We start from the raw sequence: 13,171 nt of genomic DNA on the forward strand, positions 1-13,171 counted from the left end.
TAGGGGCTTTACGTCGCTCCGACACAGATAGGTCTTATGGCGACGATGGGATAGGAAAGACCTCGGAGTTGGAAGGAAGCGGCCGTGGCCTTAATTAAGGTACAGCCCCAGCATTTGCCTGGTGTGAAAATGGGAAACCACGGAAAACCATCTTCAGGGCTGCCGATAGTGGGATTCGAACCTACTATCTCCCGGATGCAAGCTCACAGCCGCGTGCCTCAACGCGCACGACCAACTCGCCCGGTGAGCAAGTGTTGACATCTTCAATAGCTCGGAATAAAATCACGTATGGCCATATAAAAAAATGACTTCATCTTCTCTTAATTATCCAGATTATTCCACTCTTTGATAAAGAGTTTCTATACGTCATTATTTTATTAAGTTATTATTAGTCTATTGTTATCGCTCGACCGAACGAAGTGGCCGGGCTTGTCAACGCGCTGCGGCCATGGAGCCACGCTCTGAATTCAGGAGACGCATGGGTTCGAACCCCACGGTCGGCTTTCCTGAGAATGGTTTTCTGTGGTTTCCCACTTTCACTTCCAGGCAAATGCCGGGATACTTCCTATTCACTGACTATATCCGATTACTTCCACAATTTCGTTCACTATCATTCATTTGATTTTCATTAGCTCCTCAAAAGTGGTTGGCGTCAGGAAGGGCATCCGGTCGTAAAACATGCCACATAAATTCATCTCACCTCAGCCCCGACCCCGTAGCAAGAAATGGGACTAAGGGGTGGACGATTATTATTATTATTATTATTATTATTATTATTATTATTACTAGATCTATTATCGCTCGGACAAAACAACTTCGTTCCCCACCGGGCGAGTTGGCCATGCGCGTAGAGGCGTGCGGCTGTGAGCTTGCATCCGGGAGATAGTAGGTTCGAATCCCACTATCGGCAGCCCTGAAAATGGTTTTCCGTGGTTTCCCATTTTCACACCAGGCAAATGCTGGGGCTGTACCTTAATTAAGGCCACGGCCGCTTCCTTCCAACTCCTAAGCCTTTCCTATCCCATCGTCGCCATAAGACCTATCTGTGTCGGTGCGACGTAAAGCCCCTAGCAAAAAAAAACTTCGTTCCCCTGTAGGTGGAGGCGATAGAATACATCCCCGTTATCATCTGTCTATCGTAAGAGGGGACCAAAATCCCAGGGGACTCTCATTTTGAGCTTGGATTCATGACCCCGGGGCCCATAGCTGAACCTGGCACTGCTTCCACTTACCATCCGATCTTCTTTGGTCAACTGTTGTTCTCTTCCAACCCCGATGGTATTTTTGCGAGACCTATGAAATCTTTCAATTTCACGCCCTTCGAGACCCTTCCCTTCGTTCTTCCAAGTTTCAGGTCTCTTCCTTTTTTCTCTTCTGGTTAGTGTTACGAAAAGACTTTCTCTTAAAAATATATGCCAACATCACCGGTCCAGATTGAACATCAAGAATATGGCCTTTAAGTTGACAGATTAGAATTAAAGCTCACTTCTTCACTATCAATAGGATGTTAAATAACAGAACAGTAGGTATACGAAGGCACATAGATAGTTTTCTATGAACAAATTGTTGAGCCTCAAAGAGGATGTGATGTCACGTCCCACAACCGGATTCGAACAGGGTAACCTGAGCATTCACGGCAGCAGTAAAGGTCATTGTCTCTTGAACCCAACGTGCACACACATCACAAAAACAAGAAAAATCACATTCTTTTTTCACTCTTTACTATCTAACTTCATCTTTTTTTGCGGTATTCCCACGGTTTCACCGCTGCTACTAAGATCCCAGGAACAAAACAACAAAGTAATAAGGGAGAGAGGTAGGGTGGGGGACGCCAATCTAGCCCAGCAGCTGTTAAACTCATTATAGAGGGGCATGGCGTCATCTTCCTCGTGGCCCCGCCCTCTGACACCGAGATCGCATTCCAGGATCCATGGTGCCCCCATCCATACGTTTATACACACGAACAAAAACAGCAGGGTATATACTGCCGCCCGCCATGCTAAATACAGATATGACGACATTATATCAGCCTCCTTCACAACAACAATAAAAAGTGACCTACTCTTATGAGCCCTACGGAATTTCTTCTTTTTGTAATGTGTGAAAACTGTACGGGAGATGGCCAAGTGACCTCTAAGAACTCGCTCGCCTGCCTGGACACTATATTTTGTCAATTAAATTGTGTTAAACAGATGGAAGTCATAAAAGAGGGCGCTTCGTTCTTTGTACACATCGTCCAGCCCGTCTGCGGTGTGTTCTTGAAACAATATATCAAACACTTTAGGAGAGAAGAGTTTAATTGCAAGGTGACTAGTATTTCTTTCAATTAAGCAGCGAAGGGTCACATAAAAACGAGGACAACATTTGGAGTGACATTCTATTAATAATGGACTCAGCTTTTAGACTGCCGACATGATCAAGTTTTCAAAAAGAAAATCTGAAACTCTCCGGAGCAGAATGAAGGTGATAGAGAAATGATGCTAACATAATGAGGTCCAATGATAAAGACGGAAAGAAAACTGTAAAGCAGACAAGCTAAAGAACGATAACATGGAGTAGACTTAGGAGTGGATAATGTTGAGAAATTCAAGTAGGAAATGATATGATTAATTTAGCGGCTTTCTTTAGTCAAAGAAATAAATGTTTAGTCAGTGCCATTAATCTCAGTTAAGAGCAAAGTAAAAAGAACGCGTTATCTATTGTTTTCATTTCTTTTACAAGTGAAATAAGTTAGTGTTCATAATTTTGTTCCTTTCTTGCATGGTATAACTTGGTATAACTTCGGGTATGTAAGCCGGTTTGTAACATGAGCGATCGACAAAAACATACAACACAAGACAAAGAAAATAAAACAAACCAGGACTGTTTTAAGCTTCTAAATGTATGCAATGTAGATGAGGGAAAATGACCAAAGATGCCTCATGTCTCTGATATAAATCAACAAGAACATTTATTTTTTCAGTTTGTGCTTCGATTTTATTTTCAATCAAACCACAACCGGTGACACCTTGAAAACTGTGTTATACAGAGCTCTGTGTAACCAAGTGCCTGTGATAAGTTCTATTGTATGATTAAGCCAGGGGAAACTACTTTGCACCGGCTATTTGTTATTGCTTCACGAAAGTTCCAGACTCGATTCACACATTAAATGTGCCAGTTTGATAACCTAAATATGTTCCTAAACTGCACCACTATTGGTACATCCTCAAATCTTCGTCGCTAATTACAGATAACACTTGCATGGCTTATTTTCGTGGAAGTTCGTAATAGTCTAATTGCTCATAAATACGGGAATTTCTCGATTATATTTTTAAAAAGGTGAATGAGAAAATCTTACTGATGATGCTAATAGCCATTATTAATTAAATAAATGTCATTGTTCGGAGATTCCGAGGTGTCAGAATTTTGCCCAGCAGTCTCTAAAGGGCTGGTAAATGTACCGATATCCAGCATAATTGAGCATATTCAAACACCAGCAGACTAAGCCAGAATGGAACCCGCCTACTAACTGCAGTCACAGAAAACAAGTGCTGTACCATTTGAGCCACCCAATTTGGTTCATCCTGAATGATCTGACGACGTAGCCTAACAATAATAATAATAATAATAATAATAATAATAATAATAATAATAATAATAATAATAAGGACATTGTAGCATAGACAAAATTAGTTAACACATCGTCACTCCTATGTCAAACCCGCGAATGTGACAATGCTCTTCCTATATATTATTTCCTTTAAGACGACATTCCGGAGATAATAACCGACATTTTTGTCATTTTGGTGATTTTTTTATGACTGAAATTGAAAGGATTGAGTTTCATTTTTCTTGTCACGAAGTTATTCCGCTGAATTCAAACAATTTATCACTGCAATAATGCTTTGTTTGCCAATTGTCATTTTACATTTAAATCCCATTTTCTCCCATAGAATATTCGGCCAAAGGTAACAAAATTTGTATGGTATATGTATCACAAATACATTAAGAAATCTGCATATGGAATTTCTGATTGCAGATTTTTTTTCAAGTAGTGGAGATTTTTAAGTCCAAAATTTTAGAATGTATAAATTACACAAACTTCAGTACGATATTATCTCCTTATATAAATTATGTACAGAAAAATCGATACGTAGTGCTTTTAAAAGAAGTATTATCTACCTAATTAAGAATTTACATTAACACGTTAATTACATTTCATGAAAAAAAATGGAATTACAAATTTCAAAAGAAAACATTATTTTGGAAAAACTATTAACTGTAAGTTATATGACAGAAATGTTCGTGATGTCTCTACTTTTATGTAGGTGACATTCCCACAAAGTTTCGTGAAAATCCATACATAAGGTAAAATTATCTTTTTATCTGCGGAGTCACGCCTCCCGGCTACCTGCGGACGGGTAAATATGTTAGTGCAAAGAGAAATGTTACTATGTGAGTCATAATGAGAATGCACATAGGCCTACCTGTATACTGCATAACTTAAGCTATGTAGCATACACATCTCTTTCACTTTTTCCGGACATCTGCGTGGGAAAGATTTCGACAGAGAAAATCTTTTACAGAAATTATGACGTCGGGTTAGGTTGACACCGTTCGGGTATGTAAGTCGGTTTGTAACATGAGCGATCGACAAAAACATACAACATAAGGCAAAGAAAATAAAACAAACCAGGACTGTTTTAAGCTTCTGAAATATGAACAATAGAAAACAATATGTGGGAATGATGAACCCAGGATGTGTAAAAAAAAAATCTGACTCAAGATGTCACAAAAAGAAAGGGAAAAGAAACACGGAAGATTCAAGGCACAGATCCAAGCATGTCAGAAGGCAGAATGGAACTCTATTTGAGATGGCGGGAGTAAACACTAGCATTTTAAAGAAGGGTTTTGAATATCTATCGTACCAGAGCCCGATTAACGAATAATCCAACTAATAAATGATCATTGAAGTAGCTTCAGAGAATATCCAGATGTGGTTTATACTTGACGTTTCCCCGCAATGCTGACGAACAGAGTCTTAAACAGTGCTGCGTTGCGATAAGCTCGCTTAGTTTACATACGTCACATTTGTCGCGCCCGACACCTTCACTTCTTGTTGGATATCGCTTCGTCTTAGCGCGATTCCAATTTGTAGGGTCATCTTTGGTGCTCCCGTGCGTCAGAGGTAGAGAATCAGGGTCATAATGCTCAGGTCTGCGGGTTCGTTGCCGGCCGAGGAAGTAGTTTCTGAAGGGCGGCAAAAACTCTAGGGCAATCCATATTTTCGGTCGTTGACTTAACGTAATACTACCAAAATGAACTTGGGAGGAAGATAATATCATGGCTGGGTGTGCAAAAAGGTGTTAAATCATGACAGCATGATTCCGAGAAAAACACGTTTGAAAGTTCAAGAACATACAGCAGAATTAAGCATTTCATGAATGTTTAAAGAACAGTTTGTACTCTCCTCCACCCGTAGTCAATGGCAGAACAGTGTCTTACTTTAAATTATCCCTTCCTGCTCTTTTAACCAAGGTTTTCTCTATCCTACACACTGGTGACAAAATTAAAAATGACAATTTTAGCCGATTTCTGGTGTCCGTATCCCGTTTAGTGTTTAGAGTGCTTAAATGTGAGAAACTTGCATCGTTAGCCTATATCTACGGGCACATTAAGAAACGCCTTGTTAGGAGGATAAATTTCAGATCTTCAGGGTTTCTTTATGTCCATATCAGGCGTGGCTTTACGATACGATCAGCAGAGGTGCAGAACCACCAGAATGAATGAGCGATCCCATCCTTCATATTGTGTGTCGTTATCGAACCAAGGATCGACACCCATTCGAATACTGATGATCTGGCAATCTTGTTTGGATCTGTGAACGACAGAAAATTAGGTTGAAAGCATGAGGGCACACTTAACTCATCTTTCTCCGATAGGTGGTGAAGAGTTGCCCACAAGGTTCTGTACGATCTGCACACACGGCTGACCTCTGTCGTTAACATTTTTTACATTTTTTTTTTATAAGCAGAAGAAAGGCTTTATTTTGTGTAACATTTTAACTGTTGCTTTTCTTTTTGTACAAGTTACTTATTTATATCGTCGAAATCTGGGTCTTACAAATTGAAATGTATGTTTACCTGATTTTTATTTTTTTTATTTTCGGAAACTTCAAAGGTGATAGGACATGGAGTAAGGCATTTCTGAGGGAATGGAGGGCTCAGTTGGCAATAACCGTCTGCAATAAGAATTTAGATGTGTCTATTAGGTGGGATCCCTCGCCGAGTCCGAGGGAAAAACCAACCCTGGAGGGTAAACGGAAAGAAAGAAAGAAAGAAAGAAAGAAAGAAAACAATTATTTTGTTTGCCATGACGTTCGAGTTGGAATGTAATGAAACCGTGATGACCATCAAGCAAAATTCGAACTCTGTCCAGTCTAAGACGTATACGCTATTTTACTGTGAGTGCTGACTGTGTCAGTGATGACAGTAGTGTAACCATGCAGGGAAAAAAGTCCTAGTTGATGTTCAGACTTACTACTGGAAGCCGAGACCTCATTATTATATAATTTAAGACCCAATACATTGGAATAAGAATGACCCTGGGCAGGGTGACTCAGCTTTCTGAGCGCAAGTTGACAGGTTCGAAGGTGCTCAAATGCACCTCTCTCGCGTTCCAAAGATTTGCAGCACGTAAAAGAACTACTGCGGGTATGTAAAATAATAATAATAATAATAATAATAATAATAATAATAATAATAATAATAATATTTTCATAAAACAGATCAATTTCCTGGCCTGTGATCATCAAAAACACTAGAGTTATTGACCCCGAGTCCAGTTCCCCGAGAGACTCGTCACGTAGGACCAATCAGCCGTCAGCTGAGGATATGAGTTATGTGTCCAACAGCGATAAAGTAGGCATTAATCCCACGATGATTAGCTACGAATAAATCATCGAGCTGTCACATCCTGCGAAAAAAACTGTTTAAATGGTCAACTTTTCAGGCATTTAAAGACAATGTAATGTTATATAGGCCTATTGATATAATAACTAAAGCTCTATACATATAATAAAATCACCTTAGCAACCTGCCATCTTAAGTCTCGTTCCACGAACTGGGATTCTCCAATGTGCCCTCGAATATTTGCGCCAACAGTAGCTTTCAGGCACAGGAGTTTAATTTTGGAATAGCAAGTTACTTCAGTCTCAACATTTTAATAATAGGTTTAATTAATAATTACAAGCTTTGTTGCAATGTTGCCTGTTTAGAATTATAACAACTTGCACTTTACAACCGGCCAACAGATGATAAATTTACAAATTAATTTAACCTTTTCAGTGATAAATACACTCGAACCTCCATTACTCAAATTTTCAGTATCTCTAAGTAAAATTTCCCGGCCGTTTGTTCTATTCTCTCTCACCGGGCGAGTTGGCGGTGCGCGTTGAGGCGCGCGGCTGTGAGCTTGCATCCGGGAGATAGTAGGTTCGAATCCCGCTAACGGCAGCCCTGAAGATGGTTTTCCGTGGTTTTCCATTTTCACACCAGGCAAATGCTGGGGCTGTACTTTAATTAAGGCCACGGCCGCATCCTTCCAACTCCTAAGCCTTTCCTATCCCATCGTCGCCATAAGACCTATCTGTGTCGGAGCGACGTAAAGCAACTAGAAAAAAAAATGTCCTATTCTCCACGTGTATTTATTTCTCTATTACTCGAAATTCGGTTACTCGAATTTCTAGAAGCAAACATTTCCTTCTTTGAAGCAAAAAATACTGTGTAACTCGAATTTTGTGCAACTTTAACTGTGTAATACGGCATTTGCTGTTTGTGAGGAACAGTTAACACGTGAAGAAAGGTTTACAGTGATGCTGGGAGCTAATATGACGGGAATCGAAAAACGAAAACTTCTAATGATCGGAAAATCGGCGAAGCCTCGCTGTTTCTCGGGTGTGAATTAATTACCGGTCACGTACGAAAGCAACCGCCGAGGTCACGAATGACAAGCTCCATTTACGAATCTCGGCTGCGTGGTATGACGAGAAATCTCAGCGTGAATGAAGGAAAAGTCAACAGTAACAAAACAGAAGAGATTAACGGATTTTTTTTTCCAAAGGTATTAACCGAGGTATGTTTCTTGTTTCACTACTGTAGGTATGTACTGTATCCTCTCTTTTATAAAGTTACTATAATAAGGGTTATAATTCAAGTGATGCCATAAAATAGAGTTTGTTTGTTTTAAAATACTGTACTCAGTATAAGCCCCTAAGATACATATGATTCAATTATGTGCTATACATGCTCAAAAATGGTATTCTCTATATGTCGACATTTCATTAACTCGAAATAAAATTTAGCTCCCGAGATGATTCGAAATATCAAGGTTTCACTGTAGTTTCAAATGAACACACAAATCTATGCTGATTTATTTAAACAACATTTTACCTCGACTTAGCTCTGGGTCAATTGAACACATCCACTGTTTAAGTACTGTATCGCGTCGGAAGATTTCCCAGCACGTAAAAGAACTCCTGTGGGATAACATTCCGGCACGTCGGTTTCTCCAAATTCCGTAAATGTAGTTAGTGGTAAGTAAACATATCTATGTATTAAAAACGTTTACTAAAAACAACATTACCGAGCTCGATAGCTGCAGTCGCTTAAGTGCGGCCAGTATCCAGTATTCGGGAGATAGCAGGTTCGAACCCCACTGTCGGCAGCCCTGAAAATGGTTTTCCGTGGTTTCCCATTTTCACACCAGGCAAATGGTGGGGCTGTACCTTATTAAGGCCACGGCCGCTTCCTTCCCACTCCTAGACCTTCCCTGTCCTATCGTCGCCATAAGACCTATCTGTGTCGGTGCGACGTAAAGCAAAAAAAAAAAAAAAAAAAAAAAAAAATAATAATAATAATAATAATAATAAAACCAACACACTGTTCAGTTCGACTGGCGGTTCTACTGGACCAATTTGCTTCATTCTTCTTCAATTATGTCCGGAATTACCTGTCGGTGAATCATCATAGGTCTGTAAGTTCAGTCAAGTATGAGTAATCCTAAAATCAAATCCCTAAATGAGTGTACTTAGCAAGTTGCACACAGTTAAAGAGCAATATCTTCACGTAGATATCGGAGAAGCTAAACGATTAAAAATGGCAGCACGCAAACATGTCAATGAAAATAGATACACATATGACTTACTATCTGGAGAAAAATACTGTGGGGTAAGACACCCCTAGCACCCCTACAGTTGGGTACTGGGAAGGACTGACATGAACAATCACCGAAAACGACCAGTATTAGTGTCGAATCCATAGTTTTTAGGGTCACTGAGATGAATTTTGACACTCTGTATACCGTTTAAGTGTAAGTTGTGTTCATCATCCATCGGCATGCGAGTCACAAGAGGTGCAAAATAAAATCCACAGTTCTAGCCCTTCAATGTTGAATATGAGCTACGAATTTAGGTAAATAAAATATAAGAAAGTATGAGAATATATTCTTTATTTATTCCTAAAAATTATAATCATTTCTTAATCATCGTTATCCGGTCGATTAGATTAGCAGCTTGCTATTTTCTACGACTTCTTCTTAATCTGTTTACCCTCCAGGGCTGGCTTTTCCCTCGGACTCAGCGAGGGATCCCACCTCTACCGCCTCAAGGGCAGTGTCCTGGAGCTTCAGATTTTTGGGTCTGGGATACAACTGGGGAGAATGACCAGTACCTCGCCCAGGCGGCCTCACCTGCTATATTGAACAGGGGCCTTGTGGAGGGATGGGAAGATTGGATGGGACAGGCAAGGAAGAGGGAAGGAAGCGGCCGTGGCCTTAAGTTAGGTACCATCCCGGCATTTGCCTGGAGGAGAAGTGGGAAACCACGGAAAACCACTTCGAGGATGGCTGAGGTGAGAATCGAACCCACCTCTACTCAGTTGACCTCCCGAGGCTAAGTGGACCCCGTTCCAGCCCTCGTACCACTTTTTAAATTTTGTGGCAGAGCCGGGAATCGAACCCAGACCTCCGGGGGTGGCAGCTAATCACGCTAACTACTACACCACAGAGGCGGACTTTTCTACCACTTCGAGCACTAATCCGAGTCAATGCACAGTTTCACTTAAACCCTTTTAACTACATTCGGTGCGGACATTTTTCAAAAATCAAAAAATGCCTGAGGGTATTGAACCAAGGAACACATTAAAGAAAGAATTATGTGAATTAAGTTAATTTGCCTAGGATTTGAATCAAAACAAAAACGAGTAGTCTAAAGAAACAAGCGATTTTAGGCTGTTTTTTCGAAACTGCATTTAAGGCCGGAATTAATTTTCGAAATTTGGATTATAGTTCGATAGAGCTATCCAACACTCACAATTTGAAACCTTTCCGGGCCCTTTATCCCTTCAACTTTCGGCACAATTGAGGAAATTGCTTAATTTTACGCTTTTCATATATTTGCTAAGATATAAATTATATGCTATATATGCTAAGATATATTTTCAACATTCAAACGTCCAAAGTGATCGGGATTAGTGTTGTACCCACAGTTTTCGGGTACGCTACGCTAACTGGCGGTAGTCCCAATTACGGTTGGAATCGTGTACACCATATTCATAGAGCGACGCGTAAATATATACAGTCATCACTTATTTTTATTATCTATTTGAAAAGATGAACTACTTCGCAGACACCATGGGCTGCACAAGGACAAACTTCTACGCAGAACAAAATAACATAAAATTAAAACTTTAAACTAAACACAAAACAATAACTCTAAAGCTACAAAATAGGTCGTAACATATCAGTCAAAGTCACAATAAAGAATCTACAACAAATCACTTGACACATTATAACAGGTAGTACAAATCCCAAGCGTAAACACTTAAAAATATTCGGGTAGCGCATGGAGCATTTTCATATCAAGGTACGTTATCTGACCTATTGTCCGGCTAAATAATTAGCGTGCTGGCCTTTGTCACAGGGGTCCCGGGTTCGATTCCCGGCAGGGTCGGAAATTTTAACTATAGGCCTAATTAGTTAATTCCGCTGGTACGGGGGCTGGCTGTATGTGTCGTCTTCATCATCATTTCATCCTCATCACGACACGCGGGTCGCCTCTGGGCGTCAAATCAAATGACCGGCATCTGGCGAGCCGAACTTGTCCTCGGACACTCCCGGCACTAAAAGCTATACGCCATTTCATTTCATCTGACCTATTTATAACGAATTTGCGGAGCAGGACAGGTTCATGTAGTTCAATATTATTCCTGACGTTATCTTCGACATAAGTATGCACATTTATTTTACTTTTGTACAACCATTTATTAGTCTTTTAATGATTTTTAAGCTTGTGGTACTGTAAGAACAATTTTCGGCGTTGCATCCTGTAACAAATGTGGTTAAACTACTGTGAATGTCATCAAAGTCGCAAATTACAAATTATATTTTGGTCAAATATTTGGTTAGTTGTCAGTCATTTTCACATACTACGATAATTTTTCTAGTTCTAAATAATCAGGAGAATCGTTGTTCAATCTACGTCCTAATAGTATCGCCATAACCAGCAATAGCTAGACAAGTATGATGACAGGTACCGATGAAATATAATATTTCGTCAACATCATTTGTAAGGTTAAACAAGATTAAATGACTTTCTATATAAAACATATAATTAATCATTGGTTGTTAGAGAAATAGGTTAAATGACAAAAAGAGAAATTTATAAGATAAAATAAACAACATGAACGTCATGAACAACTGGAAGAGAAAAACCTATATGTATATTAGAAGATATACACCACGATCTTATTTAAATCCACGAAATTAAGTACAGCCGGAGACTTCTTAAACTAAAAATTTAAGATAGTGAGGAACAGGAAATTAATTTTTATTAACAAGTTACGAATTTTCCGAACGCAGTAGGCTGTCAGTGCTACTTCTTAACAAAGAAAATCCTTCATATTGAAGTAATGCGTATTAGCGTGTGTGAAGTCTGATAATCTGTGCGACGATCTACATAACTAAACGATTCTTATACGGTTGGTGGAAATCGATTGATGACCTGAAACTTGTAACTATGAAAGTGTTCAAAATTCTAGCAGATAGGCTGCTATCTTTAGTTTGAATCACTGACAACATGAACAAACGTGAATATGTTTAAGAACTGCTGCGTGAAAAGTTCAAGAATTTTTCATTTATAGTGTACAGATCATCCCGTGATAACAATAAATTTCAACCTGTAACGAACTTTCCAAAATTTTCAGTTTCTTCCGGGTAAGAGTTGAGGTTTAGAAGATTTGCACACAGTAAAATAAAGACATGGAAGTACGTAAGTCTACATTTATTTGTTCAAAATAGGCTATGGAGTAACGCAGAACTGCCTTGGTTGTATTTGTTATTGTGTGTTATTCATCCTTCGTGGGGAAACACGAGAGGCGAGGCAGGGAGGAATCTGTTAGTAGTGGAACCGATATTATACCCAGCTCTAACTTCCAAAAGCCCTCATCCCACTATCAGTCACTCATTCATAAATAATCTATAATTTATAGGCCATTGTATAATTAGGGGGTCACCCGAAGTCTTTCTTATCAAGCTACGTCCTCACACAAAGAATGCTGATGTAGTACTCACCACCTGAGCGTTGGGAGAATGCAGCAGCTCATGTTTCTCCAGCTGATCCTTGTGAAGGAACGTGGTATTGCACTGCGGGCAGGCATAGCCGCCGCCATCGCCCGCGGGTCGAAATTTGAATTCCGCAGGGGACGGTGATCCTGGGGACGGTAACGGCGCCTCGCTTTCGGCGTCACGATGGCAGGCCGCCACATGCTCCTTAAGCGCCTGGAAGCCGGGATACCCCTTGTGACACTGCGAGCACTTGATGAAGTATTCGGCTCCTGTGGGGTCTTCCACAGCCTTGCCAGTCGTGGGTGTCAATGGAACTGAAACATAACAGGCGTTAACATTACTTAACCGATACAAGTCGACAAACTGCTAAAAGGAGCATATGGTAACTTTTAGTTCGTAGGATAGTACTCTCAGGAAGAAAAACAAGACCACCCGAAACAGTTAAACGTCACTTTGACGCCTACTAGAGCATGAGTAAGCTAGTGCTTTTGTTGTAGCAGCAATCTACTTTTCTACGATACATATTAGCTATTATTCTGCTATAAATCCTTAAACACAGACGCACAAAAGC

At 40.0% G+C, this 13,171-nt stretch overlaps 1 protein-coding gene across 1 annotated transcript in view; it reads right to left on the bottom strand.

The window, feature by feature from the left end:
* The window catches only part of zfh1 (Zn finger homeodomain 1), a 106,892-nt gene that overhangs the window by 65,614 nt on the left and 28,107 nt on the right, over positions 1 to 13,171 (bottom strand). The window contains exon 2 of the mRNA XM_067138799.2: positions 12,607 to 12,914. Coding sequence (XP_066994900.2) covers positions 12,607 to 12,914 — 308 coding nt within the window. The remainder of the gene's footprint in view (positions 1 to 12,606; positions 12,915 to 13,171) is intronic.

Source organism: Anabrus simplex, chromosome 1, assembly GCF_040414725.1.
Source record: "Anabrus simplex isolate iqAnaSimp1 chromosome 1, ASM4041472v1, whole genome shotgun sequence".
Classification (NCBI taxonomy): Eukaryota; Metazoa; Arthropoda; class Insecta; order Orthoptera; family Tettigoniidae; genus Anabrus; species Anabrus simplex.